General features: G+C 35.3%; 2 protein-coding genes across 2 annotated transcripts; both read left to right on the top strand.

Moving 5' to 3' along the window:
* Positions 1-20: 20 nt before the first annotated feature.
* LOC123661357 (beta-hexosaminidase subunit beta-like) lies at positions 21-8,563 on the top strand. Its single transcript, XM_045596327.1, has 10 exons — positions 21-269; positions 1,447-1,660; positions 4,865-4,974; positions 5,846-6,054; positions 6,129-6,241; positions 6,385-6,586; positions 6,657-6,783; positions 6,880-6,963; positions 7,411-7,613; positions 8,355-8,563. The coding sequence occupies exons 1-10, from the start codon at positions 93-95 to the stop codon at positions 8,533-8,535; spliced, it is 1,620 nt and encodes a 539-aa protein (XP_045452283.1). The 5' UTR covers positions 21-92; the 3' UTR covers positions 8,536-8,563.
* A 3,192-nt stretch (positions 8,564-11,755) lies between these two features.
* LOC123661794 (beta-hexosaminidase subunit alpha-like) lies at positions 11,756-17,798 on the top strand. Its single transcript, XM_045596734.1, has 10 exons — positions 11,756-11,969; positions 12,857-13,067; positions 13,658-13,767; positions 14,690-14,898; positions 15,696-15,808; positions 15,898-16,099; positions 16,289-16,415; positions 16,514-16,597; positions 16,783-16,985; positions 17,556-17,798. Exons 1-10 carry the CDS (start codon positions 11,793-11,795, stop codon positions 17,734-17,736), a joined length of 1,617 nt encoding a protein of 538 aa, XP_045452690.1. The 5' UTR covers positions 11,756-11,792; the 3' UTR covers positions 17,737-17,798.
* Positions 17,799-27,873: the final 10,075 nt, after the last annotated feature.

Genomic DNA, 27,873 nt, shown 5'->3' with positions numbered 1-27,873 from the left:
CAAAAATACTCACCCGTTTAGTATCGACAAAGCCTTTCAGGCAGTCGGTCGGCTAACATTTGTAAAATAACTTTCGTTTAGAATAAGACAAAATGCTAAAATTAATTATATTTCTGGCGTGTTTTGGTGCTATTTTTGCAGAAGATTTTTGGATAGTGAAGCCCGGTCCAAAATATCCACCCACTAAGGGTGAAGTTTGGCCAAAACCACAATATCAGATTAAGAAAAATAAATTTTATACATTCAACCCTTCACAATTTAAAGTTAAGGTGAGATCGAAATAATTCTATTATCTTTAAAGTATTCATAACATCCTTTGTACAAATTATCGATTTAAAATTTGTAAGTAGCGGACAAATATTTATGAAATATTTTACAAACTTGCTGTGGTTACGGCATTAAGAATATAGCTGCACCCTCTCTTCCAGTAGGTGTCGAGAGGTGACTAAGGGATAACACAGTTCCACTACTACCCCGGAACTTAAAAAGCCGACAGATGGCGGGATAACCATCCAACTGCTGGCTTTGAAATACACAGGCCGAAGACGGGCAGCAGCGTCTTCGGTGTGACAAAGCCAGCCCTTCGGTCACCAACCCGCCTGCCCAGCGTGGTGACTATGGGCAAAACACATGAGTTCACTCCATTTTTGGCGCGAACTTGTGAAGGCCTATTTCCAGCAGTGGACTGCGATAGGCTGAAGTGAGGATGATGATGGTGACAAGCCCATTGCAGGCCGTATTAGGCTGATGTGATGATGATAATGATACAAGCGTTTGTAATTATTTTATTTTGCTACTTATCATACATTTTTTTTTATGTCACTGGGTCGGCAAACAAGCGTGCGGCTCACCTGATGGTAAGCGATTACCGTAGCTTATAGACACCTGCAACACCAGAGGCATCGCAAGTGCGTTGCCGACCCAATCCCCAATCCCTCCAGGAGCTCTGGTCACCTTACTCACCAACAGGAACACAATACTGCTTGAAAACAGTATTATTTAGCTGTGGTCTTCTGTAAGGTCGAGGTACTACCCCAGTCGGGCAGCTCCATATTTTGAGCAGGAAATTGCTGCTGTGCCCTACCTCAGTTAACTATATTATTATGTTATGTTATTTCGTAGCACAGGTTCTAATATTATTATTTTTATTACCATGTTTTCCTTAACCAGTGTTTGACCCGACACTGATTGGTGATTATTGTAACTGATATGATAATGGGTAAAACTTTAATTAGTTTTAATACTCATAGAAAACAGGTTTTTCATACAACTGAAACTTATTATTTTGTAAAATTTAAGTACCACATTCCATATTAAACACGTATTTAATCGTTTTAAATAAATAAAATCAATTAATATAACCCAAACGATGGATCGGAAACCTGCGTATGTGAGTGATTTTTCGTCTTAGATTTTTGATTTGAAGTACGTTATTAATTTTTTTAGAGTACTGATCAAACATGCAGTACATTAACAAGCGCAATCGAAAGGTACTCTTACGTTATATCGAGTAAAATCGGAAGGAGAAACAAAAGAAAAGTACGAGCCCACCGAAGACACATATCAGATGAAGGGCTTTACAGAGGGCATTTAAATGAGCTAGAAATAACATTAACAGAACCTTGCGAGGATTACCCACATCTGAACATGGATGAAAGCTGTAAGTTAATAGTTTAAGCTAGTGAATAATCATACGAAACCTACTTATGTACTATTTTCAGACCTACAGTAGAATGACATTAAAACAATATTTTTAAAGTAAAATTTCTTTACGCACGCTTGACTTGGGGAGTAGGCTTGTGAATGCGTGACGAGAGCGTTACGAAAAGTGTGATCGGGCGAGAAGAACGGAAATTGAGAGGGAGATATAAGTTAGTGTACATAGAAGAGAGTTTTACGTTTCATAAGTTTTACTCAGTCGTGTGGTCTAAAGCAGACTCGTATTTTATAGACAATAGCTTGATTTTTCTGTAAATTACTTTAAGTTTCCCAAAAACGAACCTGAAATCTTAAGACAAGGTACCTCCTAACGCACTATCATAAGCCTCAATAATTTGACCGCCAGTCCTTACGATAAGTACTGCATTCTGTGTACTAAGAATGTTGTTTTGTGATATATGGGGGCCTATATACTATACTATATAATAAGCTGACCCGTAACCGTTGTTTTGCCATATATATTATTTATCCCCTTAATCCCCCCCACCCCGGATATAACTTAGGGGTATGAAAAATAGTTGTTGGCCGATTCTCAGACCTACTTAATATGCACACAAAACTTCATAAAAATCGGTCCAGCCGTTTCGGAGGAGTATCGTAACTAACATTGTGACACGAAAATGTTATGTATAAGATATAATAATGGCCCCACGGGTGACAGTATCAGTAAAAAGTTTTTGATTCATTATTCTTATAATAATTATTCTATATTAATGAGATATTTCTATTAATATTAAAGTTGCTGTTTATTAAGTTAGGAGAAAAGTCGTACACGCCTATTCTACCTACCTCTGTAAAAGTGTATTTGTTAACCGACTTCCAAAAAAGGAGGAGGTTCTCATATCGTCATCCGTCAAATAGCATTATCCACAACTGGTGAAACAGGCCCTAATAATCATATCACAATTTGCAAAATAATTTACATAATTGTGTTTGCTCGCAAACGAAAAAAAAACTGACTTCAATTACATCGACGAGTAATATAACGTAGATCGACGAAAAAATAGTCAAGTAACTGTGCGTTATCAAAGATTACTCAAAAAGTAGTTATCAGATCTCAATAAAATTTATATGTGACCACATGACAAACATCAGCTTTCGATTAAATTAAAAATTATTAAAATCGGTACACCCAGTAAAAAGTTATTGCGGATTTTCAAGAAGTTCGCTCGATTTCTCTGGGATCCCATCATCAGATCCTGATTTCCTTATCATGGTACTAAACTAAGGATATCTCCTTTCCAACAAAAAAAGAATTATCAAAATCGGTACATCCAGTAGAAAGTTATGCGGTATAATACAACGTAGGTCGACGAAAAAAGCGTCAAGTAAAAACGCATTATTAGATATAGCTCGAAAAGTAGTTGTTAGATCTCAAATAAATTTAAATGAGACCAATTGGCACACACCACCTTTCGATTAAAAGAAAATTTGTCGAAATCGCTCCACCCAGTCAAAAGTTCTGATGTAACATACATAAAAAAAAAACAGTCGAATTGAGAACCTCCTCCTTTTTTGGAAGTTGGTTAAAAACAATAAATAAGTAAAGTCCTTCCCTTGTTTCCTTCAAACGTAAATAAACGAGCACTTTATTTCTCAAGTAAATTTATAATTATCTACTAAGTGAAGTATATAACTTCCTATTATATTATGTTGTGTATTTGTATTTATGTAGTGTATGTATAGTTATATATACGTATGATATGTATATGTGTCTATGTAAGTGTATGTATTTATACTTGTAATCTTAATATATATAAATCTCGTGTCACAATGTTTGTCCGCGATGAACTCTTAAACTACTTAACCGATTTTAATCAAATTTGCACACCGTGTGCAGTTTGATCTAACTTGAAAGATTGGGTATATTTTGTTTTTATATATGTGATTATTATATTTAAGAAAAAAAATAAGGCGATACGAAGTTTGCCAGGTCAGCTAGTTAAGTAATATATTAGTTATTTAGATATTTTCTTCACGTCTATGACCCGCTATATCGACACCTGAAATGAAGAACATAGTAACTAATTAAACAATGTTTTGTAACTATACCATTACAATACTGAGGAGAAAAAGAGGCATCTTTCAATCTGGGAACCATATTTCTACGACCACTAGAACGATTTTAAAGTGACAAAAAAAAAATCATTGTAATTCAAGATAATCCAGATTTCTGCTGAAAACATATTGTATTTTCGGTTACGAAAAAATAAAAGCAATAATATCTTTTATTCTTTCAACACAATAACATTGGAATAATAAATACCATTTTTTACTACAATTTCAACATCACAGCAGTTTATAATATAAAAGTATGTCGATATACCATTTTATTACTTTCAACAAACAAATTTATACTTAAGAATGTTTCAAATAAAATCAATGTAAACAATATTACAATTTTATTACTGCTGACTGTTGTATTACTTTTGTACATCGTGGACATTATAATTATCATTGTATAGATAGTTATAATTTAATTGCGCTAACGTTATTATGACACTCTCTTATGACCATTGGTTAACTAGAAGAGAGAACTCTAATCTTTCTAGGGTTGAGTCGACTTTTGCCATCAACTTTACGTGTTATTTTCTGTATATTTATTTTTTTGTGCAATAAAGTATATAGTAATAATAATAAATATATCATCGTTCTGTTTAGCCCAGATGTCGTAAATAGTTTCGCGGTTTCATAAAAAAGTTTTGTTTTTTATTTATAAATCGCCATTAAATATAGCATTTAATTTATTTTGAACTGACAAAAATATTAATTGAAATGAAATAAACGTTGCTGATATGTTCATTAAAATATTCATCTAAAATAAAGATAGTAAACAACGGTTAAGAGATAACCTAAGAAATCGCTTTAACCTTTAAGATAAGCGGTCTTCGTTACTTTTTGTTTATCTACTGTTGTTTATCACTAGTATTACAAACTAAATATAAACAGTTCTTAGAAATTGAATTATGTAAAAACAAATAATCTACTACTTATTTAATGTAAAGCTTGATTATTGCGATTTTTTTCTGTTTATACTTACAGTTAATAGGAATATTATATATTTACTACGATGTATATTTATGAATGCATACTCGTATGTATTGTTACTCGATTTTTTATTCGTGTTTTTGTAATGTTCTTTCAGATAATCTTACCGTGTCCGCGACGTCAAGGCTGTCAAGCTCGTCAGTATGGGGAGTGATACGAGGCCTCGAAACATTCGCACAACTGTTTTATCTATCCGATGATCGAAATGTAAAGGTTTACGTATTTTAATAATTCACTTTGAAATCTCTTTATTTTTACATATTTTACCGCAAAACTAACTTTTTCTATATTTTTGCTGTTACGAATTTCCCGCCTTTGATTTTATTAACGTTAATTCAAATTTTAACGGATTTAAATGTAACGCAATAGTGACGCGCATTTACCGTATTTTTTCAATAGTTTCGCAAAATTAAAATTATAATTTTGCAATAGTAAGCCCAAACGTAATTGATTCTTATCCTAATACTAGTTGTTAAATGTTATATACAGTAAATCTAACGGATTCCCCACAAAAGAGCTATACTCTTTAAATAAGATACAGAGTGTGAGAAGGATATATATATTACAGCTGCGACTCATGTGTACAAGAAGATAATCGACTCATGTATACAAGAAGATAAACAATTTGTTTAAAACATATTCTTTAAATTCTTACGAACTTAAAAAATCACTAACTGATTGGCTTACAAAACTATATTATGAAGAGACTGAGGCTTTACTTAAAGTAGTTACCTTAAAATATGCTTAACAGAATACCCACAAACTCACACACACAGACACACATACACACACACGCACCCACTATCACGCACGCACACACACACACACACACACACACACACACACACACAGAGAAACATAAATAAATAAACTCTTTTTTTTTCTCTTGTAGTTGAATTATGACAATGTAAGTTTTAATTTTATAAGTAAGAATATGGAAGAGCGGGACATCCTGGCACAGGTAAAACACTTACTTAAAAGGATGTCCCAACAACGGTTTTATATTATGTAAACGTTTTTCTAAATAATTTTATTATGATTATTATTTTATAATACTAACCAAATTTGTACATTTTAGGAAATACGTATAAACGCGACTCAGATTTATGATTTCCCGCGATACAAACATAGAGGATTATTACTAGACACATCTCGACACTATATTTCTGTAACGAATATTCTTAAGACTTTAGATGCAATGACGATGAATAAAATGAACGTTTTGCATTGGCATATAGTTGACGATCAAAGTTTTCCTTATAAAAGTGAGAAATTTCCCGAATTAAGGTAAATATTCTTTTCATTGTCATTTAAAACGTGAAATTTATAATATGTCTACATTTTTATATATTTTTTTCTAGTAATAGTGGTGCTTATGACTCATCGATGGTTTATACTAAGGAAGATATTGAGAGAATTATAAAATATGCGAAGAATCGGGGTATAAGAGTAGTACCAGAGTTTGACGTCCCTGGTAAAGTATTTATTCACTTCATCGATGGTTTATACTAAGGAAGATATTGAGAGAATTATAAAATATGCTAAGAATTGGGTTATAAGAGTGGTGCAAGAGTTTGACGTCCCTGGTAAAGTATTTATTGTTTGATGATATTTTAGGTCATACGGCTTCATGGGGTAGTTCGCATCCAAGCTTACTGACGGAGTGCTATCAAGGAAATAAAGTTGTCGGTTTGGGTCCGATGAACCCAACGAAGAATACAACTTATAAACTTCTTCGAGACCTTTTCCAAGAAGTTCAGACATGGTTCCCAGACAGGTACTTCCATGTTGGTGGCGACGAAGTTGCATTAGATTGTTGGTAAGTGTAGTGATTTACAATGTGGTTTTGTACTGGTTACTACTATTAAGAAAAAAAAAATATTTTACAGGAAGTCAAATCCAGAATTACAAGACTATATGAGAAATAATAATTTAACGGTCGCGGACTTACATGCGTTGTTTATGAGAAATGTAATTCCACTCTTGGCAAATAATTCTAAACCCATTGTTTGGCAGGTCGAGTATTTCTTACTAATTGTATACTATTTATACAACCTACCTTAGATTCAAGTTAAATAATTAAAAGCAACTAATATTTTATTGATATTACAGGAAGTATTCGACGAAGGAGTTAGTCTAACAAAAAATACTCTCATCCAAGTTTGGAAATATAATTGGATCAGTGAAATGATTAACGTAAGTTTTTTATATATATTTTTTTTTCACTCCTCATTTTTCAGCCTGTAATATCCTACTACTGAGCATAGGCCTCTTTCCCCATGTAGGAGAAGGATCAGAGCATAATCCACCACGCTGCTCCAATGCGGGTTGGCGGATATATTCCCTACTATGGGTAACGAACGCTATCAGGTGTACATGATAACAACCGGGATCGACGGCTTAACGTGCTCTCCGAGGCACGGTGGGGAGACCCACTAGGATTGCACAAACATCCAGACCACGGCAAACACCTGTATGGCCAATACAAATGTTTGTCATGTGCGGGGATCGAACCCGCAACCGCAACCGCAGCCAAAATTCTGTATTAAGTACGTTTCCACAATTATAGAAAGATAGGTAAATCAGAAATTTAAGAACCAGATAAGAAAGATAGTAATAAATAACGTATTTATTATTTTACAGATACTCGAGGCGGGCCATGAACTTCTATTCTCTTCCACTTGGTATCTAGATGCAATCAAGTCGGAGTGGCCTGATTACTATTTACCTGACCCTCGTAAAATGGTGTACGATATCACCCAAAATAAGACTTTACTGTCGGGTATAGTCGGAGGCGAGGCCTGTATGTGGGGGGAGATGGTGGACGACCGAAATGTTATCAACAGGTAAATTTATCTTTGCGGAAAACTGAAATGTTCGGCGCAAACCTGAAGGGGCCTACGTCCATGAGCTAATGGCTCGATTTACTATTAGGATTTTTTCGATATAGATTTGATCGGCATTTTATTGAGAGGTAAACTTAAATGACGCGCGAAACAAAAAGGACATACTTAAAATCGTTTACATCTGAGATATTTTGTAACGAATATTTCGTTATCAAGAAATTTAATTTACAAAATTATTAATTTCATTTGTTGTTTTTTTTTTTAAATAAAACAATAAAAAAACGAAAGATTTCATGATTCGTCATTACTGCATAGTATAAAACAAAGTCGCTTCCCGCTGTCTGTATGGTAGATCCTTAAAACTACACAACGTATTATGATGCGGTTTTTTTAAGTAAATAGAGTCATTCCAAAGGAAGGTTATATGTATAATACATGCATAATATAGTAGAGAAACATTGACAGTTTTTTCAACGTGCGAAGCCGGGGCGGGTCGCTAGTAAATTTAATAAATCAGAATTTCGATTGCGTTTATTATGAGTTGGTGTTACGGTTTTAACAGGCTGTTGCTCTAACAATTGGCTTTGATTTTCTAATGACAAACAATTGAATGAGAGTTTTACTGACGAATATGTAAGGCTTTAAAGATTAACATATATTACTAAATCTAGGGTAGGGTAGAGTATACTGAAAGTTACTAATGTAAAGCCTATGACGACTAACATAATAATTATAATCTAGGGTATGGCCACGAGCTAGTGCAGTCGCTGAAAGACTATGGAGCGCCCTGGACGACAATATGACATACAAGTCGGAAATTCCATCTGAAACATACTATCGTATTGAGGAGCACACGTGTCGGATGATACAACGAGGCATAGACGCTCAACCTCCCACTGGTCCTGGATTCTGTATCGTCTAATCAAGCTAAATAAAAAAAAACTTTTTGAGACATTTTATTTATTAAATACCTACCCTTCGTAACTAAGTAAAACAATATAAAGAATGTGCTTTATTATCCGTTACATATTATAGATTTTGTTTTCATGAAATTGATTATAAAACACAACCTGAAACAATATGTACTTACACGAAATATTAATTTAATAATTTTTGATGAATTAAGAAATTTAGACGTTAACTATTTGCTCGCAACATTGTTCATAAAGTTTCTATAATTTTTATATGGAATAACCGTTAATTGATTTCGGGTTTAAAATTGGTCTGTACTCTTATGTCATTATTATCCAATCTGTGGGTCCCAAGAGGCGTCGAAAAGCCTTAATTGTCACTTTTCTCTACTTTTTAACCGACTTCCAAAGAAGGAGGAGGTTCTCAATTCGACTGTATTTTTTTTTATGTATGTTACATCAGAACTTTTGACCGGGTGGACCGATTTCGACAAAAATGTTTTTAATCGAAAGCTGGTGTGTGTCAATTGGTCCAATTTAAATTTATTTGAGATCTAACAACTACTTTTCGAGTTATATCTAATAATGCGTTTTTACTTGACGCCTTTTTCGTCGACCTACGTTGTATTATACCTACACCTACCTACCTAACTACCGACATAACTTTCTATTGGATGTACTGATTTTGATAATTCTTTTTTTGTTGGAAAGGGGATATCTCTAGTTTGGTACCATGATAAGGAAACCAGGATCTGATGATGGGATCCCAGAGAAATCGAGGGAAACTCTCGAAAATCCGCAATAACTTTTTACTGGGTGTACCGATTTTGATAATTTTTAATTTAATCGAAAGCTGATGTTTATCATGTGGTCACATATAAATTTATCGAGATCTGATAACTACTTTTTGAGTAATCTTTGATAACGCGTAGTTACTTGACTATTTTTTCGTCGATCTACGTTGTATTACTCGTCGATGTAATTGAAGTCGATTTTTTTTCGTTTGCGAGCAAACACAATTATTGTAGGTACAATATTAAGAACTATAACATTAAAGGAGGCTATTGTTGTACATGTTTATTGTTTATTTGTCATTTAATATTATGTAATTCTAAAATTATATAAAAAAAAAACTGAAATTACAGACAGCGTGTAGAAAACCAAAACTATATTATTGTAACTCTGGTTTATATTATTCTCGTTTCTGCAAAAAAAAAATCATGACGATCAAATACTTGACCAAACACAAAGTTTTTAAAGCGGTTTTTTTATGATATTCGATATCGTTAAATTAAGTTTTTAAACGCTTAATTAAGAAGTGATTTAAGAAATTAACTCCGGTATTTATAATTTTAATATTTCATGGACGTTAATTTAAATTACGTCATGCTAATAATCGGTTTTAACCAACTTTGAAAAAAGCAGGAGGTTCTCAATTCAACTGTGATTTTTTATGTGCGTTACCTTATAGATTTTTACCGGGTAGACCGGACCGTATGTGATGGCTCTTTTTTAATCGAAAGCTGGTGGTTGTCATGTGATCCATTTAAGTTTTATCGAGATCTGACGAGTAATTTTTGATTGTTTCGTCCATCTACGTTGTATTCTTTGTTGATGTAATTAAAGTCGGTTTTGTTTTGTTTACGAGGAAATACAATAATAATAACAATGGTTTTAAAGACACGGACCTAATCATTTAATTAATTATTATGCCTTTATTTCGAGAAAGGAACATACCCAAATGTGATCTGAGTGTATCTTATGGATTTTAAAAACCTTTACCTAAACGATGTTATCTATTATCCATAACCAACAAAACCAATTGAAAATAAACATAACTTCTGATAATATTTCTCTTATAAAAATCTCAATATGCTAAAACGTCCTTAGAACATTCTAAATCCTTCTTGGAACGATTAAGCATATGTGCATTGATTATTCTGACCTTTTCTTTTGTCACTGCCTTTTTTCATTTGCCATTTGCGCCTAAAATATTCTTCTCATTAGCACGTCTACGTAATCGTATTCTTATTTTTGTGTTGACCTTTTGTAGATCCTAAATTTAAACAGGCACAAGTGCAGGGAGTCACGATTTTTATATTTCCCTAAAAAGAAGTTCCTTAAATGTTTTTTTAGGTAAACCTAACTCTCCTGTCGAGTCCGTTTATCTGCCATGGCTTTTTATAAGACCTTAGAAAGTAGATGTAGTTTTTTTTTATATATTAACAACACCCACGGGCTCGTTTTTTTAAAACAATTTACCCTAAGACCAGCAGTTTGACGTTACCAGCTTTTTACTCTTAGAAGTAAATTAAATATGTCATAATACATTTTTTATGTAGATATAGTCTTTAGACATTTTGCGTGGTACGAGTTATGTAGTTGATGACAGTACTAATAAAATAAACGTATTCTTGAAAAAATGTGAATAAATTCAGAAAAAAATGTTAATTTTATTTTAATTCTTAGTACCTGGGTGACCGAGCTTAGCTCGGTATTTTTAGTAAATCGTGTTTTTTGGAAATCATATTTAAATACGAATTACATATTTATAAAATATGAATACTATTTTTTTTTATCGACAATCATAAATAATATAAATAAATATAAAAAATCAAAGATAAAAAATAAAATAATTAAAAAATAATAATGATAAAATATAAATTATATTTTTTGATTTTACATACATTATTAAATAAAAAATAACGAGTGCAAATAGAAGAAAAACAGAAAAAATTTTAATCTGTCGAGGATTAGAACCATGGTCTTTTCGATCGATCACGACCGGCCGATTTCCCACCTGAGCTTTTACAACTTTACTGACATTTGCGAAATTTACCTTCGTATTCTAACGATGTTGTATCTATTTTTACACTGTCTAAAAACTGGGATAAAATGACATTTTCTAAAAATGAATCCTAGCGAGATTTATTTATCTCCCCCGAAATTCGCTGCATACTAAATTTCATAAAAATCGTTGGAGTCGTTTCCGAGATTCAGATTCTATATATATATATATATATATATATATATATATATATATATATATATATATATATATATATATATATACAAGGATTGCTCGTTTAATAGTATGAGATTATTAAACTTGTCTCTTTATACACTTCCCTAAGTGGCAACCCTAAACTTTCTTATCATCTGTTTTACATGAAACAAAAAAAAAAACTTGTATTTACTATCGACAAAGCCTTACAGCCAGTTGTTTTTTTTTACTTTTGTAAGATAAATAACAGTCATTTAAGACAAAATGCTAAAATTAGTTATTTTTCTGGTGTGTTTCGCTGGTATTTTTGCAGAAAATTTTTGGATAATAAAGCCCGGACCAAAGTACCCGCCGACAAAGGGTGAAGTTTGGCCAAAACCACAATATCAGATAAAAGAAAATACGTTTTATATTTTGATCCCTCGACAATTTGAATTTAAGGCGAGTTAATATTTATTCTATTACCTTTCAAATACTTACATAACTCATAATCAGTTTATTTTAGTAATTAATTTATTACGGGAAAAAACAGCGTAAATTACTGAAAATTATCGATCTAATAATTGTGTTTGCTCGCAAACGAAAAAAAAAAACGAATTCAATTAAATCGACAAGTAATATAACGTAAGTAAACGAAAAAAATTAACAAACACACTAGTCATCACTACGATTTTCGAGGGTTTCCCACGATTTCTCTGAGATTCCATCATCAGATCCCGGTTTCCTTATCATGGTAACATACTTGGGATATCTCCTTTCAAAGAAAGAAAAAAATTATCATAACCGGTTCAATAACGACGAAATTATCCCCGAACAAACATATATAGATATGGTCGAATTGGGTAACCTCCTCCTTTTTTGAAGTCGGTTAAAAATACAACGACAGCAAAGAAAAATGTTTTTTCTTTTTAATTTGAAGAAAATTAATTCAGGCACGTAGAAATTTCGAGGATGAGTCTTAAAAAAAAGTTTGAAGTTATGCGTAACGTACCTGGATATTTACAATTTTTTTAAATATGGATTGGCAAATATATTTACAAGAGTTCCGTATAATTGCTGAAGTTCTGCTGTCCTTGAAGATTGTACTTTTTTAGACTCTAATAAACATATACAATTTTCAGTTTTAAAAAAAACTTACCCGGAATAAAACGGGCGTACGATATTTATCTAAGTAACTATACTGTAACTATAAAACACTGACTTTCAAATTCTAGTAGATTTTTGAACCAAAGCTATTAACTTTAACTGCACCGTTTACTAATTGGTTAGTACTTTTTACGTAAAAAATCTAATATTTATTATTTTTTTATTTCTGAATTTTTGTTCAGGCTACTGATCAAACATGCGATGATCTAACCACTGTAGTCGAAAGGTACTCTTTTATTCTATCGAAAATTGGAGACGGAACAGGCAAGAGAGTAGATCGGTCTGACCGCGGAAAAGTATCTGAAGGACTTTACAAAGGGCATTTAAAGAAGTTGGAAATAGTTTTAACACAAGCTTGTGAGGCTTATCCGCATCTGCACATGGATGAAAGCTGTAAGTGATCAAAAAAATTACACACTCAACGGCCTCCATTAGGATTTACTATTGTCTGTACAACACATAAGAACAAACGCCTAGATGACTGCATGAGCCGGGATCGAACTCGCCATCGATACTGTGTATGGCTGCTGCGTCAACGTGTCGTTAACGTATTGAGCTATAGAGAGTGATCCTTTGTCGAAAATATTATTTTAACAATGCAATAGACTAATTAGGGTATATAATAAAACACGAATGCACCAACAAGTTATTCATTTATTACGCTTCAGCCTGTAATATCCCACTGCTGGACTACACTAGACGCACAAGGACTGCACAAACACCCAGACCACGGCAAACACCTGTATGGCCAATACAAATGTTTGTCGTGTGCGAGGATCGAACCCGCAACCGCCAGCGCAACAGGTACGATCCATGGCTGTAACCGTTGCGCCAACGCGGTGACAAAAAATTAAATTAAAATCGCTTATAGTAAATTAATTGAAAAAAAATACATATATACTACATAGATACTTTCTACAATATATATACGTTTAAGAGATACATGTACGGTTACTCGGTTTCTATTCGAAATCTTATTTCAGATAATCTCACTGTATCAGCCACGTCAACACTGCACAGCAGATCACTATGGGGAGTTATGCGTGGCCTCGAAACATTCGCACAATTATTTTATCTGTCCGACGATCGAAATGTAATGTTACGTAATTTATAACAAATAAACCATACAGTAGACCATTTACTTTTAAGATATTTCTCCGCAAAACTAAAAATTACTTTTTCTATATTTTGGCTGTTTGAATTTCCCGCGTTTAATTTTTTAACGTCAATTCAAAATTTAACGATTTTAAATTTGCATTGGTGATGTGCATTGACCGTTTTTTATTGATTCGTTGATTTAAAAATACAATTTTGTAATATTTTATATGCTGTATATACACATAGCTACGTAAATCAAGTTTTACGTCAAATTTTTACATATTGCACTGCCCAACCTTTTACTATGTTTTGCTATTCAATTAATTTTTTGAATTTTGACTAGCCCGTTGGCACAGTTTGTAGTGCTTTCCTGCTTCCCTGCTTTCTGCTCCAGGGGTTGTGGGTTTTATTCCCAACCCGAGTCTGGGTATAATATATATATATATATATATATATATATATATATATATATATATATATATATATATATATATATATGTCTGTGTGTGTTTATCGAAAAAAAAAATGTAGCTATACCAATCGGCTGTTGCTTATAACACAAGCATTAAGGTACTTACTTTTGGAACAGACGACCGGGTGTGTATTGTGTAGATATTTATTTATTTATTTTTGAATTTTCCTTTTGTCTATTAGACAAAAATTTCCCGCCTTTTTATCTTTTTTAACTTGAAGTCGAAATTCAACTGTTTTAAATGTATAATGCAGTAGTAATCTCCGTTTTTTTTCTTTTTGTATAGATTAACAAATTTGAAAAATCAATTTAATTATAAAAAGCGATCTCTGTCAGGTCACTGTGTTGCGAATCGTATATTAAATATGCCAGCAACAATTTACTATATTAAAAAACTCAGAATAATTTAACTATCCCAATGTTAAGGGAAATTCTTATATTTTAGGAAATACGAATAAACACGACTCAGATTTATGATTTCCCACGCTACAAACACAGGGGACTTTTACTAGACACATCTCGACACTTTATTTCCGTAACAAATATTTTAAAGACTTTAGATGCGATGGAGATGAATAAAATGAACGTTTTTCATTGGCATATAGTTGACGACCAAAGTTTTCCTTACAGAAGTGAAAAGTATCCTGAATTAAGGTAATTTTGTTCATTGCCATTAAAATTTTGTAGGAATAAAGCTTACATTCTGTACATTAACTTCTTAATAGGTGTCACAGCTCCTGATCTTGCTTTTATACCTTTTAAATTATGTACATGGCCTGATACTTTTTAAAAGCATCTCGTAGAATTTTATATGATAAATTATTATTTCGTCCAATCAGACAGGCGTTTGCTTACCTATTCTTCTTTTGAGTCAAAAATTTTATTAAAAAAAATATTAACAACCTGAAACCCGAATTTAGAACCTGATTTTAGAAATATTTTTACATTAGAATAGAATAGAATATACTTTATTGCACACCACTCGGAAAAAAAATTTTACATAAAACAGTTATTTACACATAGAGATAGTAATGTACAAAGGCGGTCTTATCGCTTAGTAGCGATCTCTTCCAGACAACCTTTAGATATAGGATAATATGAATTGAAGAGGTAGCAGCGCAATTATCTGTATAATTTGTAAATTCAACATTATGCATGCAAACATGATGCATTTTCGTTCCCTACTTTAAAAAAAATATAGAGAAAAAAACATACTTCATACATACAACATATATACATAAAATATCTACATACATACAAATATTACATCTTACAAATAAGTTAACGTCTCTTTTCATACATTTATTATTCGTACAGGCGTAATATAGATTTTTAAATAGGTACCATATATGAATAGTTGTTATCATATTTAAGACTGCAGCAACAATTTGCTACCAGTTTTGTTACAGAGTTTTTTATAAAGTTGAATACATTTTTTTTTTAATTTTTAGCAACGTAGGTGCTTTTGACTCATCAATGACATACTCCAAGGAAGATATTCAGACAGTTATAGAGTTTGCGAGGATTCGGGGTATACGAGTTATACCAGAATTTGACGTTCCTGGTAATATTTTCATCAACATCCTAAAACTATTTCACTATTAACTTGTTTGATAATATTGTAGAAGTAACATCATTAGATTATAATTTTAGGTCACACAGCTTCTTGGGGTAGTTCACATCCACACCTACTCACAGAATGTTATCAAGGAAACAGAGTGGTAGGTTTGGGCCCAATGGACCCAACGAAGAATTCAACTTATCAACTTCTTCGAGAACTTTTCCACGAAGTTCAGACATTGTTCCCAGATAGCTACTTCCATATCGGTGGTGATGAAGTTGGATTAGATTGTTGGTAAGTTCAACGTTGTTAAATTCAAATCTAAAGGCGTCTATAGAAAGAAATTTCTATTGATTTTTTTGTATAATTTAAATCAGGATGTAATTTAACTTTTTTACTATTTAATCTTATAGAAATTTTAGTTTTGCTTTTTAAAAGGTTTTTTTTTATATTAAGAACTTTATTATTTTATTTTTATCGTAGGAAATCAAATCCGGAACTTCGGGAATTTATGAAAACCAATAAATTAACGGTTTCTGATTTACATGCTTTATTTATAAGGAAAGTAATACCACTTTTGGTAGATAATTCGAAACTCATTGTTTGGCAGGTCGAGTATTTCTCTATAACTTATTTTGTATTATTAACATGTGTATTGTAGATATAAATTAATACTTTAAAGCAACCGATATTTTATTGATATTACAGGAAGTATTCGACGAAGGAGTTAGTCTAACAAAAGATACTCTCATCCAAGTCTGGAAATATAATTGGATCAGTGAAATGATTAACGTAAGTTTGTTACTGGTGTATGTTTATACAATACAGTGTATATAAGCATATATGTAGCTATTCGCATATAGTTTCAAGCTTGTTATGTTTTTGGAAGTTTATGTACATACATATACATACCTAAATATAAAAATAATTAATTGAAGAGTTCAGACAAAAATAATAACAAATTAATTCCTTTACAGATACTCGAATCCGGTCATAAGCTTATATTCTCATCCACGTGGTATCTAAGTGCAATGAATTCAGAGTGGCCCGACTTTTATTTACCTGATCCTCGTAAAATGGTGTACGATATTACTAGAAATGAGACTTTACTGCCGGGTATAGTCGGAGGCGAAGCTTGTATGTGGGGGGAGATGGTGGACGACCGGAATGTTATCAATAGGTAGTTTTTCTTTGTCTATATGTTACAATAAAGAAAATTAATGTCTTAAATTATTAATAATTGTTTATAAGTTTAACTTTTTTTTTGATTTTTTTTTATGAATTAAGCTCAAAAATAAAACGAGTGTGCTTATAGAACTTACGAAACGTAACCTTCTCTCTTTTTATCTTCACTAACTTATATCACCCAGCGTAGTGACTACGGGCAAAACACATGAGTTCACGCTATAATGTTTAGCGCGAACTTGGAGCGACCTATATCCAGCAATGGACTGCGATAGGCTGAAGTGTCAACTTATATTTCTCCCTCAACTTCCGTTTGCCTCGCCCGATCACACTTTTAGCTACGCTCTCGTCACACATTCACCAGCTTATTCCCCAAATCAAGCGTGCGTAAACAAATTTTACTTAAAATAAAGAAAAAACTAAATAAATATCATTCTATAGTTTTAACTTCTAATGTGAATGAAAAGACAATTAAACTGCCTGATTTCCAATCGACGTAAATATTAAATATTGAAATTCACTAATATAAAGCCTATAAGGACTAACGTAATAATTCTAAATGTAGGGTATGGCCACGAGCTAGTGCAGTCGCTGAAAGACTATGGAGTACTCTAGACGAGAAAATCACTTTCAAGATCGAAATTCCCACTGAAACATACCATCGTATAGAGGAGCACGCATGTCGGATGATACGACGAGGCATGAATGCGCAACCTCCCTCTGGTCCCGGATTTTGTTTGGCTTAATTCTTAACAATAATGTAAAAATGTCTTGAAACATTTATTAAAATAAATAATGATCATTGAGACAGACCTCTTTAAGAAAGTTATTTTTCCTGCTTTATTATTATTATTGATTTTCTTTTAGTAATCATACCAATGAATTGTAGTCATTACACTAATACACTAAAATTTCATCATTGGATTCACACAAAAATACATACACCTAACAACACACAACATAAAACAATCAATTAGTTTATTAGTATCGAAATTTAAATGATACTAGGTTTGCCAATTTCTAGTTTTAACCCCCCCCCCCCCCCCACACACACACACAAACACACACACACACACACACACACACATACCCACCCACATATAATCACACAAAGAGATATCTTCTTTTGTAAAATGTATTTTCACAGATAGATAAGAAATTTTCACATATTAATTTCGTATTTGTATCAGCTTTGATTTGTATGTAAAATGATTACACGACTCATTAAAGAACATATTGGTTCTTATTGTTACGTGTTAGGGTTCGAAGGATTTGGAGAGAAAGACCTGCTGACTCTTTTCAAGACTTTATTCACTAGCACTAGGTCCAACACAAAGCACTAGGTTCAAACACTAAGCACTAACAATGTCCTAAGTCGTAGCCAATGTCGTAGGTTTCGCTGGTACCACTCTTGATCACTAGTTTTCACTCTTGAAGTCGCCTCGAAGATCGCTCAAACTGAACTGTACTCGCTCGCCTCCCTGCGGCTATTTATATCGGCCGACACGAGGCCCAGACTATTCTGGAAAGTTCGCGCATGTGCCCGGTTTTCGAGACTATACTTCTATAAAGTTCCACAGTAGTTCCTCTAACGCCATCTAGTATTGAGTAGAGAGTTTCATGCGGTCTCTGTCTTTGTGTGGTTTCAATGGTTGCCGCTAGATGGCGCTAGTTTCTTCGAGTGTTCGTAACACTACTCCCCTCTTAGAGATGCTCGTCCCGAGCATCGTTGTTACTGCCATGGTAACGCGCCAAACGGTCTAGGTGTACCACTTTGAATGCCCCTCTTGGTTGCTTTTGAATCCTGTAAGTCACATCATTCAGTCGGGTAACCACTTTGTATGGACCATCTCACTTGGTCTGCAACTTTGGAGATTTCCCTTTCCGGCGGGTTGGGTTATGCAGCCACACCAGTGACCCTTCCTTGAAGCCGATCGCGTTCGATTTCCGGTCGTATCGGGTTTTCATGTTCTCACTTGACTGTAAACCATTTTCCCGAACCAAGGCGTGTATATAACGCATTTTTTCCCTTAAATCGCTGACATAGTCTTGTACGGTATTTGGTCCCTCCGGTGCCCCTCCAGTCAATAGGTCTACTGGTATTCGTAATTCTCTACCGTAATTGACATACGCCGGGGTAGCTTTTATGCTCTCATGCTCGGCGGTTCGGTACGACAGAAGGAAGAGCGGTATATACTTGTCCCAATCTTTTTGTTTGTCGTCTACCAATTTCGCCAAATGCCTCTCAAGGGTCTGGTTAAATCTCTCAACCATTCCATCAGACTGTGGATGGTACGCGGTGGTCCTCGTCTTATGCATGCCCAAAATTCTGCATACTTCCTGGAATACTTGCGATTCGAAGTTCCTGCCCTGATCGGAATGGATTTCTAGAGGCACGCCAAAGCGACATATCACTTCTTCGACTAACTTAGAAGCGACTGTTGTAGCTTCTTGGTTTGGTATGGCGAACACTTCGGGCCATTTGGTGAAGTAGTCCATGACGACCATAAAATACTTGTTTCCCGATTCCGTTACAGGAAATGGACCCGCTACGTCAACTGCAATTCGTTCCCACGGTGCACCGACGTTATACAACCGCAGATTCCCACGGCTCCTGGTCTGTGATCCTTTTACAGCAGCTCAAGTAGTACATTTGCGGCACCAATCCTGTACATCATCTCGATAATGCAACCAGTAGAATCGTTCTCGCACTTTTGTTAACGTCCTCTTGACACCCAGATGACCTCCTGATACGCCATCATGTATTTCACGGAGAATATCTGGTACTCTCGTTCTCGGGACAATTATCTGAAGGTGGAACTCTCTGCCGTTAGTCTTCTCCCATTTCCGGTAGAGTATTCCGTTTTGAAGTATCAGACTGTCCCATTGAGCCCAGTACGCCTTAGTGACAGCGCCAGTGGGTGCAACCTCTCTCCAGATTGGTTTTACGTCACTCCGTTTCTTCCATGTGATGATGTGCCGAAGGTCGTCATCTCTTTCTTGAGCTTCCCTCATAGCATCACTCTCCCAGATACCCAAAGGACTTGTTCTTGTGAGCTTTAATGTTATTTCATTAGATTCTTGCTTAACACAATGTTTGCAGTCTTCCGGACACGGCCTTCGTGAGAGTGCATCGGCATTTCCATGCATCTTTCCGCTGCGGTGTTCCACCTTGAAGTCGTACTCCTGAAGCTGCTCAATCCATCGAGCTACTTGACCTTCTGGGTTCTTGAATTGCAGTAGCCACTTCAAGGCTGCGTGATCAGTTCGCAGTAAAAACTGTCTGCCGATGAGATACTTGTTGAAATGTTGTAGCGTCTTTACAACAGCCAAGAGTTCTCTTCTTGTCACACAGTAGTTTCTCTCTGGCTTGGATAAAGATTTGCTGAAATATGCAATAACTACTTCTCTTTCACCCTGTTCTTGAGATAACACCCCTCCAATGGCCGTGTTGCTTGCATCCGTGTCGACTATAAATCGACCTTCGGTTTGTGGATATCCCAGGATTGGTGTTTCACACAGATGTTTTTTTAGTTTCTGAAAAGAATCTTCACAAGTCCCATCCCAACTAAATTGTCGTTTATCTTCTGTCAGCCGATGTAATGGCTTGGCTATCTCTGAGAATCCCTTAACAAAACGCCTGTAGTATGAGCACAGTCCGAGGAATGCCCGCACTTCGGTTTTGTCCTTAGGGGTAGGCCATTTTTGGACTGCTTCCAGTTTCTCCGGGTCTGTCTGGATTCCATCACTGGAGATAACATGGCCGAGATAACTGACCTTATTCCTGAATAAACGACACTTTTTTGGGTTCAACTTTAATTTGGCCCCCTCTATTTTAGCGAAAACTCGCTCCAAGTTTTGCAAATGGTCCTCGAAGTCACGGCCGACAATGATGACGTCATCTAAGTAGACTAAGCAAGCCTCTCCAACTAAGCCTGCCAGTACACACTCCATGAGTCGCTCGAATGTGGCAGGTGCATTGCACAATCCGAAGGGCATGACTTTAAATTGCCATAATCCTTTACCGGTCGAGAAAGCTGTCTTGTCCTTGTCTTTTGGATAAATTTCCACCTGCCAGTATCCAGATTTTAGATCTAGGGTTGAGAACCAATTCATGCCACTCAAGGTATCCAAAGTGTCGTCGATTCGAGGTAACGGGTAACTGTCCTTCTTAGAGACATCATTGAGACGCCTATAGTCCACACAAAATCTCGTGCTACCATCTTTCTTTTTCACTAATACAACAGGTGAGCACCACGGACTTGCAGACGATTCAATAATCTTATTCCTTCTCATGTCCTCCAAAAGGCCTTCAACTTCTTTTTCCTTTGCGATTGGTATCCGTCTTGCTCGTTGACGAATTGGTCTCTCGCTTCCGGTATCTATTCTGTGCTGGACCACCGACGTTCTTCCAAGGTCCCCTTCGTGACTGGAGAAAATATTCGCGTAGCGCTGTAAAAACTTCTCGGCTTTCATGCTCTGCGAATAAGTAAGATTACTCTTGCAGTCATCGAGTAGCTCAGTCACTAATTCGTAGTTGTTGCTCTTTGCCAAGTCTGCGCCTGTCATCGAACTGCACTTTTTCATCTAGACAACTTCTTCACATTTTCCAATGACGTCACCTTTGTTCAAGCAGATCTCGCGATCATCAAGGTTCAAAACCTTGACCACAGCGTTACTGCTTCCACTAACAAGGGTTCTCGCCGTCATCAGTTTTTGCGCCGATGTCTTGGTAGGTGTGTCTTCGATCAACACGCATCTGTTTGACTTTTTCTTTCCAGTTGTCGGTAGTTTCACCAACACCCGAGCTTCCGCTCTTCCAGGTATAATGACTTTCTTTACACATGCAACTTTCCCGCAAGCACCACCAAGAATGAAGATTTCTTCTTCACCACACTTGAAAACTCCGTCAGTGACATTAATTCTGCAGTTGTGTTTCTTCATAAAATCCAAACCCAAGATGCAATCATCCATAATCTCAGCCACGATAACGTTATGAGAGTATGAGGACCCCCCTACATACATCGTAACTGACATTTCTCCCAGGACGGGTATTGGCTGACCGGAGGCCGTAAGAAGCCGACAGTTAATTCTCCTCTTGTGTCCCCTTGCGGCTTTTACCAGCTTTGGGTTCACTATGTTCTAGAGGCTCCTGTGTCTAGAGTCATTTTGCAATCTGTCCCGTTAATAGTCCCCTGAATCGCAAGACTATTCCCGCTGCATGCCTGGGAGATAACAGTTATTGGGGCTTCCTCCGCGTCAGCCAGCACTCGCCCCTTAGTCCTGGCTTTTATTCGTTTCCCTGCTCCCGGGCAGGGGACGAAGCCCCTTGTTTCTTCAGCTCCTCTATTTGTTCCTCGATCCTTTTCATCCTTGCCATCTGGGTCTCCTTCTGCGGGCAGTTGAGCTGAAGATGGCCCTTTTCGCCGCACTTGTAGCACATGACTCCATAGCTTTTCTTCGTAGGAGCCTTGACCTCCTTGACTTCCTCAGAGACCTCGCGGATCTTATGGGTCTGCCGTATGTCATGGCGAACAGCCTCGACCTCCAAAGCATGCGCCAATGCTTCTTTTAACGAGGTATGGTGTCGAAGCCTCACTGCAGCTCTAACCTCCAGGTCTTTGATTCCATCGACAAATGCTTGAACAATATTCGTGTCTACCATCTTGGTGTCGGCTCCTGGGTGTGCCTTCCTGACGAGTTTTTCAATTTCCAACGCCCATTGTTGTAATCTTTCTCCTGAGCGTTGGAATCTGTCACGCAGTTGGGCACGGAACACATGCTCCAGGTGTCGCTCCCCGTATCGGGATTCAAGTGCTTCCATCAAGTCTTGGAACCCGTTTCCTGTATGTGGCAGTGCTTCCAGAACCGACAAAGCTTGACCTCTGAGCGCAACAGTGAGAGCGGTCAGGCATTGTTCTTCCATCCATCCGTTGGCAGTAGCCACAGTCTGGAATTGTTGACGATAAGCGTTCCACGGAGTAGTGCCGTCGTATGGAGGCACTTTCACTCTTGGTCCTTGCGCCACGCCGGTACTTCCATTAGACATCGCGGCTCCCGTGGTTTCAAGGCGCACTACTTTCTTCTGTAATTCAGTGAGGCCGGTTTTCACATTTTCAACATCCAATCCTAACCCGGTAACTCGTTCTTCCACTACGTCGACATCTTTTCGAAGCTTAGTCACCGCGTCACTAACATCTTTTACAGCCCAAAGCGTTTTTTCTTGGAGTTCTTTTTGTTGCTCTTGTAATTCTTGCAATTTTAAACTTGTTTGCTCTTGTAATTCTTGCAAAGCACCACGAATTTCAGCCTTTTGTTGCTCTTGTGATTCTTGCAATTTGAAACTTGTTTGCTCTTGTAGTTCTTGCAAAGCACCACGAATTTCAGCCTTTTGCAGCTCCATTAATTTAATTAAACTTGCTAATTGAAGAGCCACTTGAGAGTCTGTAGAAGCTACGGTGTCGCTGGTGGGCGTGGTAAGGTGGGCGGGTCCGGTGGGTGGAGCTTGAGACAAAGTGGGCGGGGCCTGAGCCTGAGTGGGTGGGGCCTGAGCCCGAGTGGGCGGGGCCTGTGTCCGAGTGGGCGGAGCCTGAGCCCGAGTGGGCGGGGCCAGGGGGGCGTGGTCAGTGGGCGGGGCATGATAGGCGGGGTCAGTGGGCGGGGCTTGGTCCACGGTGGGCGGAGCTTGGTCCCCAGTAGGTGTGGTCTCCGCAGCTCGTTGTGCCCTTGTCCTGACGCCCTTGAAGTCCTTGGAGTCTTCTCTCGGAGTCAATGGCATCTCCAAATCTCACTTCCGACACCAGTTGTTACGTGTTAGGGTTCGAAGGATTTGGAGAGAAAGACCTGCTGACTCTTTTCAAGACTTTATTCACTAGCACTAGGTCCAACACAAAGCACTAGGTTCAAACACTAAGCACTAACAATGTCCTAAGTCGTAGCCAATGTCGTAGGTTTCGCTGGTACCACTCTTGATCACTAGTTTTCACTCTTGAAGTCGCCTCGAAGATCGCTCAAACTGAACTGTACTCGCTCGCCTCCCTGCGGCTATTTATATCGGCCGACACGAGGTCCAGACCATTCTGGAAAGTTCGCGCATGTGCCCGGTTTTCGAGACTATACTTCTATAAAGTTCCACAGTAGTTCCTCTAACGCCATCTAGTATTGAGTAGAGAGTTTCATGCGGTCTCTGTCTTTGTGTGGTTTCAATGGTTGCCGCTAGATGGCGCTAGTTTCTTCGAGTGTTCGTAACATTATTAAATAATTTGTTGTTGAAACTGTGCCGTCTGGAAGCGAGAAAGCAAAAAATTAAATAAATAAATATCTGTCTATATCATTCTAGAGGTAACCGATACGCTAATATTTATTTTGCAAATAATACATCAGCTACAATTAATGTTAAAAAAACATTTGAATTAAGTAAATACAATAAATATCTAATGTCGTTTTTGAATAATTTTAGCAAATATAATGGCTTTTATTTCTGTGAAAATTCTTGGTGGAAAAACCGGTGTAAGTATCGATTTTTTTTATATACCATTATTTTTTATCTGTGAAAGTTTTGTAAACATTAAACAAATTGTTTGAATACATTTCCACCTCGTGCTAATAAGAAACTTAGTAAAGGTTTCGAACTGCGAATATGATATTTGTTTAATACCAAGGCAGTTATAAAATGTCTGGTTATTTAGAAGTGAAGTATCCCTTTAAATCGAATCTCGGTCTGAATCCTTTCAAGGTACGTTTGTTTGTCTTCGTACATGGTCGATAATCGAACGCAATACTATTGTTTATTTTTAATTGGCAGTCGTGGAAGCGACAATGGTGTATCCTGCGGCCGAGCCCGCTTAGCACTGGCGGTGGTTCACTAGCCGTGTATTGCAGCGAGGCGGGCTCTCCTGCGGGCACGGTTGAGTTACGTTCTGGTTGTATCGTGAAAAGGGCCAAATCTCGTACTCGGCCGCATGCATTCGCCGTGTTTTCTATAGAGGAACCATGCAAACCTCGTATTTTGCTGGCGGCCCAGAGTCTCCAAGAAGCCCAACAATGGATGGATAAAATTAGAGACTTACTGAATGGCGACAAGCTTCTAGGTAATTTGTTCTACCTTCATTTTTGTATTATAATTTGTTTAAGTTAATCAATGATAGGTAAACATTGAATTGAAAATGTTTTTACATCAATTATTTAATTATTCTGCATAAAGTTCTATAATAAGATTAAATGTATTAAAAGATATAAAATCATAATAATAAAAAAAAAACTAAACTAAATCATAATATCCTATTAGAGCAATCTATCCAAAATAAAAAAAGTTCACTTATTTTTATTAATTCTACATTATTTTTCGTATATAAAATTTTTATATTAAATTAAAAATAAATCACATTCATGAATATGTAAGTATCAAATTAAGAATTATTTTATATTTTTGGACATATTTTTATGTTTATATTGACCGTTTTCCATGTTCATAAAAAAATGTTCATTCTTTTATTATATATTTTTTGGAAGTGGCCAGTAAAATATACTTTACTTAATTAAAAATATTAAAAATATTATTTTCCTCATAACAAAGATGTCCGTGGCCTAAATATGAAGTGAGTCTAGACGTCACTACATTGAATGCAAATATCTAGAGCATTTGTAATTGTAATGTGGAACCATAACAGCAATGGAGCCTCAATAACTCTTTGTTTTTTTTTTCATTTGTCTTAAAAGAAAAACTGACAATGTCAGAACTTGCATTATGTGAAATAATTATTGAATTCATCATATCAATTGTGGTAAAACTTACTAATATCTGGTAAGCAATTATAATGAAATGAATGTGAAGTTATAATATATTAAAATTAAATCATTTGAAGATATAAATTTCAGTGCCTGTTTCACCGATTGTGGATAACGATCAGACAGAAGACTATCCAACAAATATAAGTTTCTGATATTTAATTATTTTTTACCATCAAATTCTAATTTATATGAGATATTTCTCTTCCCAAATATGAATCTAAAAGATGTCGTTTTATTTACTAGTTAGTTTGTTAGTATTTTCGGAACTTATTTCCAGGATAAACTATCCACAATATGTGAAACTGGCCTTAAAAGTTTAAAGGTGCTTTATTTATGTCGTTGTTGTTAATAACAATCAATCATGCTTACAAACTCATTGAACATTTTCATTTCATCATATTCCGTTTCTAAGTATAATTTCTTTAAAGCATTTACTGCCAGTTCTTATATTCAAAAAACAAGTAATTATGCTCACCATTCTGTTTTAAACATGTATTTTTTTTTTTATTTACTTCTAAGGTACACAAATAACAAAATGTGTTACAAATTGATAATATACTTGTTCAGTTAATTTCTTATATGTGTGTTGATAACAGGTATACAATACATTGAACAAAAATATTAGTGACAAATACAAACGTATGGTTACAAATGAAAAAAATAATAATAAAAACAATTTTAATTAAACAAAAAATAAATTAATATATTGTCTGCGCTCTTGTATTATAATTTTTTGGTATTTTATTTCTGTTTACTTGGTTTTTACTCGTTCTATACTTACTCTAAAATTCTGTTTAATTTTATAGACTTTGTGTCTGAAATAAAATATTTTATCATATTATTATGATCAAATACAACCGGAAAAATAAAACATGTTGTGTTTATGTGTGAGCAAAAATAATTGATTTTTGAATATAGGACCTAGGCTTAAATATAGTTGTTTATGTCAGAGTTTTAATTCCAAAGTTTTGAGCCACACAAATTTTTGGAATCAAAACTCGTATCATGCTTGATCATCTCACTTACAGGCACAGAATCATTGCTTAAAGATTCTTATTCGGTGACCGTCATACCCACCGAACTATCACGTATATGTGTTATAAGCGGTGACAACAATGTAACACTATCGTCAACGGGTCTGATGGTCTCTCGGCCTCAGACCGCCGGCGTGGTGATACGTTGGCAACACATAACTGATGTTCTCCAGACAAGGGAACATGGATACGAGGGCAAAATTTGTGTGCTCAATATAGATAGGTTGGTTAAATTTTATATTCTCTGCTTGATAAACACTCAACGCACTGGATATATAGTATTGCTAGATCTACATTTATTAACTAACAAGTTTAGTAGCTATATAATAAGCGGTAATATCACATGTATCACATATACGTTATTATCTCAATAAATGTCACAATGTCATATAGTCCCTTGAACTAATATGTTTGAGAATCAAATATTTAGATATATATAAATATTTGTAAAAATGATTTAATATGGTATGTGTTGTGTATAAGTACACAATTGAACTCAAGTGTTTAATTGTTTTTAATAATAAAATTAAATTATAATCATAAACACAAAGTATACCCATTTTGTAAGTTAAACCCGAGTGGATGAGATTGGAAGGTTGCAGAATAGTGAAAAGCTTTAAAACTATCAGTATTAAAAATAACATACTTCAGACAAAAGTCATTAGTCATTATTGTATCAGACATCAATTCCTAAAAATTTAAAAATAAAATACCAGCAACTTATTTCTATCAAAATAACGCAAGTTAGACTTTTTTATGTAAACAGGTAAATCTATATATGAAGTTAATAATAAGCTTAAAGCGATATATTTACATCTTATATGATTAATACTGAGTTGTCTTGGTATTGTATTATCAATTACTATGATTAATTTGTTTTCAATCAGCAATCAGTTCTGAGAACTTGTTTACATCGTATTTCATTTTAACAAATGAATTATACATCCTTAATTTAATGTTGTAATTTTCCGATTCACACTGTCTTAATATTCAACTGCAATTGATTGTTGATCGTTACGTCAAGTACTCGTCTTTTTTTTTAAGTTTTAACTTTAAATC

The sequence above is a fragment of the Melitaea cinxia genome, chromosome 17, assembly GCF_905220565.1.
Source record: "Melitaea cinxia chromosome 17, ilMelCinx1.1, whole genome shotgun sequence".
NCBI lineage: Eukaryota > Metazoa > Arthropoda > Insecta > Lepidoptera > Nymphalidae > Melitaea > Melitaea cinxia.
This window is presented reverse-complemented; position numbering and strand designations above follow the sequence as displayed.